The following is a 12,955-nucleotide window of genomic DNA, read 5'->3' as shown; positions in this document are numbered from 1 at the left end:
TAGGGTTGTGAGTCACTCAAAATAGCTGGGTGGGGTTGTGAGTCAGTAGGTTTGTGGTTATTTATTACAAGTGGTCAGTGGCTGGGGGCGAGGCTGGAGATTCATGTGAGGTTGAGGCAGCATCAGGTGGTGTGGGCAGACAGGCGCGCGTGACCCACACAGAAGAGGAGTCTTTGTAAGATGCTCATGTGATGTTGACTCAGCATTTTCCTGGATTACTGACTGTTAGTCTGTGTGGTTGCGCCTTGAGGTGGCTCCCAGTATCTTACCTCATGATCTAAGCTCTGGTCAGCTTCCTTTTGGTCTTGGGAGTCAGGACCACCACCATCTCTGAGTGCCGAAGGTTAGTCCAACCCTTTCTTTGTGCTGTACTGTAGATCTTCAGCTTTTTTGGTGCTTATGCATGGCATCATCATCAATGTTGTTGGAAATCAAAGTGTCTGCATTTACGTGTATAGAGGTCTTGGTCTACTCCCTATGCTTGGTGAGTCTGAGAGCAGCGTCTCGTAAGTGTATTTGAAGATGTGGTAAACCTTAATGAGTACTGTAACTGAAGTTTCTACTTTGTGTGTTTAACAATGGTCATGTCTTTAATGTTTGATGGAAGTCAGGTTTACTCAGGTCACTATATTGTGTGGTGCTTTAGTCCAATGCTTGCCTGCGGAGAGAAAATGTGATCATCCTTCTACGTTGAAGAGGACAGATAATAAGCCCTCTCTCCTGATTAGATATTCGAACTCAGTGAAATGATATTCACCTAAAAGTAATTTAATCATTGATAAGCATTGTTCCATATCCAGATAAATATAGCCAAAGAACGACGTCTTCACATATCTATAAAGAAACTAGATATTAAATAAATGAATGTAAATATTTGGCATAGCGTGTCCGACCACACGCTGTCACTGGGTAATAAGGCTGGCGACTCAGTGGTGACCGAGAAAGAGTAAATTAGGAATAACAGTGTATACTGACCATCACGTATGAGCTGGATTCGAGTGAAATTTTGTATAAGTGAAATTGGAGCAAAAAGATAACTGAACTGTTTGAATAGGATGGGTGTCGTCGAAGGTATTTGAATACGTGACTTGGTCAAAGAGGATCTCTATGGTACAGCGGTAGTGCACTTTCCTTTCACCACTGTTATTCGGGTTTGATCCACGCTTGGACTGGAAGTGAGAAAGGTGTTCTCCTTTATGACTCGACAGAATATTCGCAAGATTTTTCCTGGAGTACCAGTGCCCTACTGTATTAATACTGGAATAGCTCTTCCGGCTAGTAAGCTGAGAAGTGGTGAAGATGATAAGCTTGTAAATAGTGACAGTCAGTATGATATAAAAACATCAGTCACGTGTTTTGGATAAACCTATAAGGGAAGCATGGATTACTTTTAAGGAAAGTTTAAGCCTCCTAGAGGAGTTGAAGGGCGTCCTCAATTGTATGGGATGGCAGGAACTGATGTGCCGGTGGAAGTGAGGTTAAGGTTGACCATTGTGTTGGCAGTAAATTCCAAATAATTTTAGTTTTTTAGTGTTGTTGTTCGTCGTTAGTATTTCCAATAAAACTGATGAAAATGTTGTTTTCTTCGTGGCACAGTTCCAGCCCTCGACGCGACAATATTAAAAATGATTGTAAATATTTAACAAAGGCCAACAATATATGATGACGGAATCAATGAAATTAACTTCATTACAGTAAAATATATAAATTTTGTTTTAGCAATTTATATTATGCAAATTTTATTTGGAATTAAGTAATAAATAATATCTTAAAATATCAAACTGAACATTCAATATTGTATTAACCATACACATACCGGTACTGTACTGTACATCCCCATGACAGTTGAACTGTAAAAGTGAGGATGCTACATTGCTATGAATGCATATGATTGCTGTGGAGTCTGGCGACAGGTCTCTGATATGACATTCAAGTGATTGGCAAGAGGTTTGTTTTAAAAAAAATAATATTACGTCTTCTGAAAAGAAATTGTATTTCATACTTAAATAATATTATCTATGTGATTGTTCTTGATTTAAACACAACTTTTATATATTTGACATATGGAGTTTGAATTAAAAAAAACATATTATTCATGACATATTGTGCACATAACAAGCCACCTTTCTGTTCCTCCTTCAAATGATGTCGTCAGAGATCTGGTTAAATCTCACTCACGCATTTATATATACCTAAATTCTGATAATATATTACTTTAATTATTATTTTGGCATTATATCACAAACATCGAACCAGTATTCTGTGAGCATTACATAGAAAAATATTTTTCCTCGGTTCTCTTTTAACATGTGATATCATGAAGTCCTTAATCAGCCTCAGCTCTGATGCCTCGTGTGACATCATCAACTACCCGAGCATGATACAAGCATTAAATTTTAAAAAAGGTGGGGGAAGTTTTAAGACTTTTTGGCGTGAAAAGTTGACTCTATCTATCTAATGGCCACCCACAAAAGGTGGCCATGTCGACGGAAGGAGGCCAGTAGCCTATATAGGATCCTCAATTGTTCTTTATAATTTGTCAAGTGCTATTTTGAAGCCCACTACTGTTCTTGATTCCATAGCTTGGGCTGGTAGACTGTTCCATAGGTCTTTCTGAAGGTAGGTTTTCCATGCCTGTATACAGTAATCCAGACTGGGATGTACTTGAGATTTGTATTCAAAGGTACAGTTTTATAATTCCCGCATTCAGTAAATGATCTATCACAACGCTCAGGTGAAACTTGAAACATGTGGGAGTTGCTTAAGAAAGTATTTTTCCTCTGGAGTATGAGTGTGAGGGTATGTAAGGGTGTGAAGGTATGTAAGGGTGTGTGTGGGTGTGTGTGGGTGCGTGTTGGTGTGTGGGTGTGAGGTTGAGTTCAGCGGGATTTATACTTCACCAGGGCTACCTACTGCTCTGGGCTCTTATAGACAGGATATATAACTCTAGGCACAAAGCAGGACAAGGTTTCTTTAGAGAGACGTCAATATGTTTTTAACAGACCATACATGTAGTGGGTGTTCTTGAGCTTACAGTAGGTTACGGAGGAAGGTCTAGAGGACGGTGTGTGAGGTATGTTTGAATATTTTTAACCCTTAGCTGGCTCTTTTATTTCTTCGTGTTTCTTGTGCTTCTGCTTTCAGTTTAATTTGATTGAATTGCAAGTTTCTTTCTTAGGTCATTGAGTTTTTTCTGTGCCGCTGTAGGTACCGTACGTTTGCTTCATGAATATGAATACACGATTTTTTTTACACAAACATGTCAAAATATGCAAAAAAAATCAAATTATTTTTTATCAATAATTTATATTTTAGGTATGTTGGACCTATATGTTGGCTCCCCTATAATTTATATTTTGGCTAATTTTGTGCCTTTTATAATTCCTTGGCTGTACAGGGTCAGAGTCCAGGCCAGACTATCAGTGGAGTGCCTAACATAAAGAAGTTTGCGCTAGTTACAGTGCCTGCAGGGAGAGAGGAATCCAGGTAGCGGCTAACGAGCCGATCAGTGGTGAAGTGGTGGCTTTGGTCTTATTGGCCTTAACTTGATAGCACTTTAGTGATTCACGAACACAAGGCTAACTGAGTAAAACACAAGTCCTATTTATATCACACATAAATTATGTTGTTTCCTGATCATTCCTGGCAAGGTTCAACGAATTCCGTCTTTGAGAGAAATATAAACTGTTCCTAATATATTCGCAGTTTTATGATACAATGTCTGTCTCTGATTAATAAATATTCGGTCCAATGATGAGAATTATACTGTATAAAGTCCGTTCTTTAAGGAGAAAATCTTAGTCCAAAGAGGAATACAGTACAGGTATTACAATGTCAAGTCTGTCACTTACTGAGACAGACTCTATCCAAAAATAGTCAATATGTCGTAAAGTCCACCTTTGATGGGGGCAAAACAAATACTTGAATTTTGGAGGAGAGTGATTAACCAAAACCTTCTTCTAAGAAAAACTTCACTCTTGAGAGATGTATTTCTTTTCTTTTTATTGGGCACCCCCCTACATCCTTGTGTAAGGTGAAGCGCAGAAGCGTTTACAGCGCCCAACAGGGAAGCATGATAAGTTCATGCTTGCCTTTATGTCTCATGAGTTAAGGGCGTAGAAGCCTGAAGAGTCAATGGTTTATGTCTAAGCAAGTTATTGGAAGTTCCAACAACTTGTCCCTGAATACGAATTCGCAACTTTCGATTTACGGCTGCTAGGTGAACAGGGACCAAGGGAGGCTGGGAAGTGTGTCTGAACAACTTTCCACCGGCCCGGGAATCGAACCCGTGACATCTCGCTTGCGAGGCAAGAGCGGTACCGTTCTACCCTGAGAGGCATTGTTGTTAAAATTCCATCTCTGACAGGAAGAGACTAGACCCCCCTCCCTTCCCCTCCCCTCGAGTTCAATAAAAAGTAAAAACGCCTTTTTTTTTAGTTTAACAAATTTATTGACAAAGCTTGGAGTGCAGTTTGCCTATTCTGAGTAATTCAGTCAGGTCTTGACACTGAGGGTGGTATCACTTCTCACTGCCACGCAGGACAGAGGTTCATGCACAAAGAAATACATCATGTTCATTAACAGTATATATATATATATATATATATATATATATATATATATATATATATATATATATATATATATATATATATATATATATATATATATATATATATATATATATATATATAAAGACACCACAACAGAGCAGCGCCTTCAGACAGCCTCAAGTAACAAGAATGGTGAGGATAAACACAGGCCCTCTGTACCGTAAGCCAGGCCAGCCCGACAGAGTCACGTCCTGGTGCAAGACGCAACAAGTAACATGGACGTGGAAGATTCTCGAGGCCGTTAACTTATATAAGGTATACAGTACAATGATGTAGACGAAATTCAGAGGTGGATGGAAGGGCTGCTAACCCGAACATCCGTATTTGGGAAAAACGAGGTCCTAAAATTGATATAGTCCCGTTTACACCCAACCCCTATCGCTCATACATCCATCCAACCTATGTTTGAAGCATTCCAGCTTATTCAAGTTAATGATGATGTTTGGTAACTTTTTCCACTTATCCACTGTTTCGCGCCTAAATCAAAATTAGTCTAATTCAAAACCAATGCTACGAGTTCGCTCTTGGTTGGATAATTTGAGTACCTTTGTTATATCACCTTTGTTTAGCCCTGACTTCCAGTTATACATTTATACACCTCGATCATATCGCCCCTCACTCTACGTCTATCGAGGGAGTGCAAACTAAGATGCTCAAACCTGTCTTTGTACACAAGGTTCCTAATGCCCGGGATTAGTCTTGTCATTCTCCTCTGAATTCTTTCTAGGGATTCTATATCCATTCTGAAGTACGGTGACCAGAACTGAACTGCGTAATCCAAGTGAGGTCTCACAAGCGCAAGATGTAGCTTTTAGGATAACCTCGCTATTCTTGTAACTAACACTCCTTTGTATGAACCCAAGTACTTTGTTAGCCTTGTTTCGAGCAACACATTGGTGACTTGGTTTAAGATTCCTACTTATCATTAGTCCTAAATCTTTCTCACAGTCGGATTTTTTGTTAACAACGTTGTTCATCTGGTATCTGGTTTCTCTGTTTGCATCTCAAAGATTAAGTACTTTACTTTTGTCTACATTAAATTTCATCTGTCATTTTTCAGACCATGCAAAAATTTTCTTTAGATATTCCTGTAGGTTTGCGTACTCCTCGTCAGATTTAATTACACGCCCTATTTTAGTGCCATCAGCACGTTTACTTATGTTGCTGTCTACGCCTATCTATGTCGTTTATGTAAATAATAAATTGCAATGGTCTAAGTATACTGAGCCCTGGGGTACTCCACTAGTGATGTTACGCCAATCGGATTTAGTGCCGTTAATGCTCTCTCGCTGTTTCCTGTCCTGTAACCACGCCCTTAATCCATTTTAGAATATCTCCTCTAATTCCACGAGCTTCCACTTTTCGTATTAGTCTTTCGTGGGGGACTCTGTCGAAGGCTTTGCTAAAGTCGAGATATATCACATCATAATCGTACCTGTCACCCACTGATTCGAAAACAGTTGTAAAGAATGTTAATAGATTAGTCAGACATGATCGCCCACTTATGAAGCCATGTTGGGAATCATTGATCAACTTGTGCTTCTCCATGTGATTTCGAATAGAGTTTGAAATTATTGCTTCCAGCAATCTGCCTACAATTGATGTTAAACTGATTGGACGGTACAGTACTTAGAGGATAGTGATCTATCTCCCTTCTTGAAAATCGGAATTACATTCTCTATCCTCCAGGATTCTGGTACTACACCCGTTTTTAATGACATGTTAAACAAATTTGCTGAGGGCATACTAAGTTCTTCCTTACATTCTTTTAATACTCTGGCAGATATCTCATCGGGACCTGATGACTTATTAGGCTTTAGCTTGTCTATTTGCTTACTAACATCGTTACTAGTTACTACTATCTCGCTTAATTTGTTTTCTTCACTATCTCTGAATAGAGTCGGTGCCTCGGGTATCATGTTTAAATTTTCGGTGGTGAAAACTGTTGAAAAATATCTGTTCATATTATCGCTCATTTCTCTATCGTTATCCATTAGCTCGCCTGCATCTGACTGTATTGGTCCAATCTTTTCTCGTGTTTTAGTTTGATACATTTGGAAGAATCCCTTTGGGTTTGACTTTGCCTCCCTTGCTACCTTCAGTTCATTATTCCTCTTTGCTTTTCTTATCTCGGTCTTAACCCTACTGGCCAATACCATATAATAATCTCGGAGGTAAACTTCACCACGAATTATTCTCCTACCTATATATCCTTCCTTTGTCCAATAATATTCTTTAAATAATTATTTATCCATTTGGGGTCATTGCTATTTGATCAGAGTTTTTTGTATGGTATGTTCTGCCTTTGTGCACCAAGTAACTCATTAATTCAATAAAGTATCTCATTAATGAACTATTTTAAGCAGCAACTATTGACCTGGTTTCCAATTATTTATATATATTATATAACGTGCCTGCAATTATGCAGGTGGGACAGTGGGTGTGGATGTGAGTTAGTACAGTACTTGCAAGTGCGGGTTAGTGTCTGATTTTATACGTACTGTAGGTATACTGTATTTATTTCAATGTATATTTTTGTATACATATAGATTGTAGAACAAAAAGATAAACATAAGCAAGACAATAGAGCCGTAGTAGTTAAAACCTACAAGGAATGAGTTGAAAGTTAAGCTGGTGGACCTTTCGGACAGCACGGTCAAGGCGACGCAGCTTATCTAATCTTTTAAAGATACTGTCCATCTCACAGCGACCTCACAACCTAATCTTCTTTTCTGGTATTATTGCACAGATGTTGTCCATCTTACACAACCTCATACCTGATCATATTCCACAGATCGTAGCAGCCAGGTTACCGCAAGTCCCTGAAGAGGGACGCCGTAAAAGAGTGACAGCTGAGCCAGCCACAAGATGGCGTTCAAAGCCTGGTTAGTCTACCGATGGCGTCAGGTGAGATACATCTACTCTTTGAATATACCAAAAGTTGCATGCAAAGTTAAATTTGGGTGAATCCTACAATATCCAGAAATATAAATGTGAGAATAAAGTCATCTTTTGCTGTGCACCTAAAGTTGGGATATTCAGTTTACGTATTCATACTTTCCTATAAAGATCGTATTTCGTAAAAGATAATTACCCAGCGTACAAAAGTTTCCCCAACACTCATAAAATCACCTTCTCACAATAATTTCTTCACTTAAATGTTTCTTAAAATTATGACTTGTTACTTATATATGCTATGATGTCACTTATTTGTGTGCACTAGAGATTCCCCTTTTCCACTTTAATTTTATAGTTTACAACTTGAGTCTTTGTCCACACATTATATAATTGGCAGTTAGTACGTTCCTCCATTCACCCACTTATTCCGCCTGCAGTTATAATCAGCATCAATCTTGCATTAGTGAGTCGAACTTCCGTTTTTATCCATCTTGTCATACAATACCACACTCGGCGACTTACTTTCTTACTTCAGAGCAATTCTCTCTCTCTCTCTCTCTCTCTCTCTCTCTCTCTCGTAAAACAGGCTCACATAATCACTACACATATATTAATGTAGTGGGCATCAACGTTGTCTCTCATGGTGTCCCGTAAGGTTCCATCCACGGTCAAGTATTACTCCTGTCACAGATAAATAATAGACTCGGCTCCAATGCGCACATGATTTTCATTTACTCTATTGGAAATCAAATGTCTTGTACTTTTGTTTCCCAATTTTACGTAAAAATAATTTCAATATAAATTTGCCGTTAACAATAAGCTTACAGCGTCCTCCCGTTAATCATGAGTTAGCAGCTTCCTCCGTTAACTATTAAAATGGGACTCATAGGTCAGACAACCCCCTTTAGGGAAGAGAACATACAGCACGCTGAACTATAAGGTTTCAGTACACAAGGTCGGCATTGCACTCGACCGCCCTGACTTGGCCAACTGCAAAGTTAGGCATCCATTTACAAATAAATGGATTAGTCATCCTCAGGGCATGGCGTGAACTCTATGCAATCGACCTATTAACTCTTTGTGAAAAATGTCTCGTTAAGTACGGGATTTATTTATTTATTTGTCTTATTTATTTACTTGTTTATTTTTTTACAGGGATTAACCCACCCGGGCACAGGTCATAGTAAATAAATTTTAATACAAAATACACAATTATAAATAACATAATAAAATAATGATAACAATAATAATAATAATAACAACACTATGCTTTCAATATCTTCCCAGGGGGTAGTACTTCCCTGTGCCTACTGCCTACTACAGCATTTCCTCCTGTTAACTACAAGTCAACAATGTACGTCTGGTAAAAACGAGTTAAAAGAGTTCTCGTCTGACTTGTTTGTTAACTTTATCTTTCTATTTAAGTGTCATCCTGTTAACCATGATTTAGCAGCATCATCCTTTCAGATATTAGTTAACACGGCCATCCTTACTGCTCAAGTTAACTGCAAGTCTGTAATTCCTAAGTAAAGAGGAAAATTACGTACAAATTTGTTAAGAGCTTGAGTCGTGATAATATGTCCCCAGATCACTGCGCCATGGGTACTGATGGAGACCTATAGTATTGTGTTCCCTAGTACGAACACACCAAAAAACATCTTTACGATTTTGTGTTAGACAATATGATCGAGACAACAGGAGTCGCATCTCTGAGTCGGTTGTGTTGGTGTACGGGTTGCAATAACCTCAGGATTACTGTATTTTCTTTTTCATAGGAGCAGATCTGGGCGTACTGACGTGTGCACAACACTACACATGATCATCCTTTCCATCCTGGTGCAAAGATTTATGTCAGGTGCGCAGTCCTGTGATTGGATAACTAGGCTAACCCCTTTATTCCCTATATGCGCAGATTTGTGCGTCATGTGTGGTGGTGTGCGCAGTGTTGTGTACGGGCAATGTGGTAGGGTGGTCGGTGGAGGTGTCGCGTATCATGGAGGATCCCACCACCAACTTTAACCTCACCCAAGACGACCAACAGTGGCTAGGTGAGTCTCCTACCAGCTAAAACTCTACCATGGTTAGGTCAAACTGAGTCCAGCCTTGATCATGCCAAGCTTAGGACACATTAAGCCCAGACAAGGTTAAGGGCCAAGTCGTCAAGCCTACACTAGGTTGAACATACAGTAGGTCAGGTGCATTAGCTAGGTCAAGTCAAGCCCAGAGTAGGTCAAACCCTGATAGTATTCCCTCGAAATAATATCAACAAATACAGCTTCGCTCTCTGAATTTAAAATTTCGATTTATTCTTTCTAATCCTGATTATAGGGTGTTTCCATGTATAAAGCTGTATTGTGCTTACTGCAACGGAACTTGTATGTGCACATACAGACGTGTGTGTAAATAATAATAATAATAATAATAATAATAATAATAATAATAATAATAATTAACGGTTTATTGAAAAAATTCTGCAGCCCGAAGGCTGAAAATATACATTGGACATAAATGACTTATTACATACATTGGTGGTTTAACAAAAGCCTTCATTAGAGAAAGGTAAAGGAACATACAGTGAACATACAGATTAATGTAGGTGTTGAACAGCAAACTCGTAGTGTAGTAACTCCCTCCCAGATGGTGTTAGAAGGAACTCACGTGGTGTAGTAGTTCCCTCAGATGGTGTTATGAGGGACCTGGCGTGGTGTAGTAATTCCCTCGCAGATGGTGTTATGAGTGGCCTCACGTGGTGTAGTAATTCCCTCACAGATGGTGTTATGAGGGACCTCACGTGGTGTAGTAATTACCTCACAGATGGTGTTATGAGGGGCCTCACGTGGTGTAGTAACTCCTTCACAGATGGTGTTATGAGGGGCATCACGTGGTGTAGTAATTCCCTCACAGATGGTGTTATGAGGGGCCTGACGTGGTGTAGTAATTCCCTCACAGATGGTGTTATGAGGGACCTCACGTGGTGTAGTAATTCCCTCACAGATTGTGTTATATGAGTGAGGTGTGGTCTTAGGCCTTCCTATCGTAGACGAATTAACACATAGCTGGTTGTTGTTGGGTCTCATGGGCCTTTATCACTGGGTACCTGGGACCTCACTGTGTGAAGGTTAACTTGGGTACGACTGTTACTGTTGAGTTGTTCTCACTGACTTAAGCACTGTTCACCATTGTTCACCTCTGTTTAACACTGGTTCCGTTCCTTTCCTAAATGAAATTGTAACTTCTGGCGAGAACTTGTTGATATTCCGGTGGGGAGGAGGGTTCAGGGGAGGGGGTTGGTATGGGCCAACTTAACAGTTGACCTGGCTGCTCCGAGAGGAGCGCCAGGTACGTCTTGACCCTTCGGTGGTCAAGGCTGTAGTGAAATTACATAAATGAATATTCAGCACCTCAAGACCAGCTCCAGTATACTCCACGCCAGTATGAAGGCCACCGGGATGAATTCTAGTCCTAAAATAAGGTAAACAAGGTAAAACATATTCTACGTGTAATTATCAACCATAGTTATCATCGTGGTGGCCGACGGTCAGGTCAATGATCATTCAACTTTACAGTACTGGAACCGCAGACTATAAAATAAATTGACTCAATAATACCATGCATTATTATAAGTAACGTCTGGTCTGTATCCCATACTCCTGAAGATGTGTGTGTCCCAGCGGTGTTCCCATGATGAGATGTGTTGGGAGGTGTCAGTGTACACATGTGCCTACAGTTTGGTATATGGAAGTGGTGTCAGTGTACACATGTGCCTACAGTTTGGTATATGGAGGAGGTGTCAGTGTACACATGTGCCTACAGTTTGGTATATGGAGGTGGGGTCAGTGTATACATGTGCTCACAGTTTGGTGTATGGAGGTGGTGTCAGTGTACACATGTGCCGACAGTTTGGTGTATGGAGGTGGTGTCAGTATACACATGTGCCTACAGTTTGGTATATGGAGGAGGTGTCAGTGTACACATGTGCCCACAGTTTGGTATATGGAGGTGGGGTTAGTGTATACATGTGCCGACAGTTTGGTGTATGGAGGTGGTGTCAGTATACACATGTGCCTACAGTTTGGTGTATGGAGGTGGTGTCAGCGTACACATGTGCCGACAGTTTGGTATATGGAAGTGGTGTCAGTATACACATGTGCCTACAGTTTGGTATATGGAGGAGGTGTCAGTGTACACATGTGCCCACAGTTTGGTATATGGAGGTGGGGTTAGTGTATACATGTGCTCACAGTTTGGTGTATGGAGGTGGTGTCAGTGTACAGTTTGGTGTATGGAAGTGGTGTCAGTATACACATGTGCTACAGTTTGGTATATGGAGGAGGTGTCAGTGTATACATGTGCTCACAGTTTGGTGTGTGGAGGTGGTGTCAGTGTACACATGTGCCAACAGTTTGGTGAATGGAGGTGGTGTCAGTGTACACATGTGCCAACAGTTTTGTGTATGGAGGTGGTGTCAGTGTACACATGTGCCAACAGTTTGGTGTATGGAGGTGGTGTCAGTGTGCACATGTGCCAACAGTTTTGTGTATGGAGGTGGTGTCAGTGTACACATGTGCCCACAGTTTGGTATATGGAGGTGGTGTCAGTGCACACATGTGCCAACAGTTTGGTGTATGGAGGTGGTGTCAGTGTACACATGTGCCCACAGTTTGGTATATGGAGGTGGTGTCAGTGTACACATGTGCCAACAGTTTGGTGTATGGAGGTGGTGTCAGTGTACACATGTGCCAACAGTTTGGTGTATGGAGGTGGTGTCAGTGTACACATGTGCCAACAGTTTTGTGTATGGAGGTGGTATCAGTGTATACATGTGCCCACAGTGTCGTGTGCCGGTGTGGTAGCCATCTTCACTACAGCAGGGAGCGGGGTACTGGTGGAAGCTATAGGTCCGTGTCGTCTACTGAGCTTCGTGCTGCTGCCCGCCACGGTGGGCTGGGTGCTCATGGCTGCCTCAAACTCCCTCCCCTGGATCTATGTGGGCAGGATCATCACCGGTGGCGTAGGCTTTATGCTCACCACTGTGGTCCAGGTAAGTGCTGAAGGCTTTTTACGGTCTGTCAAAGCGATACAAGAATATTGACTTCCATTGAAGTCAACATTATTTTGTTTTCACGCAACTTGCCTGAAGCCATTATTACTATTCTTAAAATCCTTTTACTGAGTGAAATACACACACTACCTTATAAACCTGACGCTAGAGATACCCGCTAAGGCTTGCACTCTCCTTATTTCTAGTCAGCGAAATTTGTTACAGATCCTTTTCATATAAACAACTTCACAACTGCCCTCTAACCCTGCAGCTCTTATCAACCCAACACTTATTTTTTTTTTACTTTTATCCTTTTCGCCACTGATCGGCTCGTTCGCCGCTTGGGTGGTCAGTCACGTCTCTGTTACGCAATGTTGGCAAGTACTGAGCATGCACTGGCTCC

General features: G+C 40.6%; 1 protein-coding gene across 2 annotated transcripts in view; it reads left to right on the top strand.

Annotated features, from left to right (window-relative positions):
* The first annotated feature begins 241 nt into the window (after positions 1-241).
* The window catches only part of LOC121862382 (facilitated trehalose transporter Tret1-like), a 30,161-nt gene continuing 17,447 nt past the window's right edge, over positions 242-12,955 (top strand). The window contains exons 1-4 of one of the 2 annotated variants that reach the window (XM_042360647.1): positions 242-343; positions 7,408-7,520; positions 9,424-9,559; positions 12,344-12,552. In XM_042360647.1, the coding sequence (XP_042216581.1) occupies positions 7,482-7,520; positions 9,424-9,559; positions 12,344-12,552 (384 nt within the window). In that variant the 5' untranslated portion in view covers positions 242-343; positions 7,408-7,481. Of the gene's footprint in view, positions 344-7,336; positions 7,521-9,423; positions 9,560-12,343; positions 12,553-12,955 lie in introns of those variants that run through there. The other variant, XM_042360648.1, reaches the window with a different exon arrangement.

The sequence above is a fragment of the Homarus americanus genome, unplaced genomic scaffold (genome assembly GCF_018991925.1).
Source record: "Homarus americanus isolate GMGI-L3 unplaced genomic scaffold, GMGI_Hamer_2.0 scaffold31037, whole genome shotgun sequence".
In the NCBI taxonomy this organism is placed as follows: Eukaryota; Metazoa; Arthropoda; class Malacostraca; order Decapoda; family Nephropidae; genus Homarus; species Homarus americanus.
Note: the sequence above shows the minus strand (reverse complement) of the source record. Positions and strands in the feature narration are given on the sequence as shown.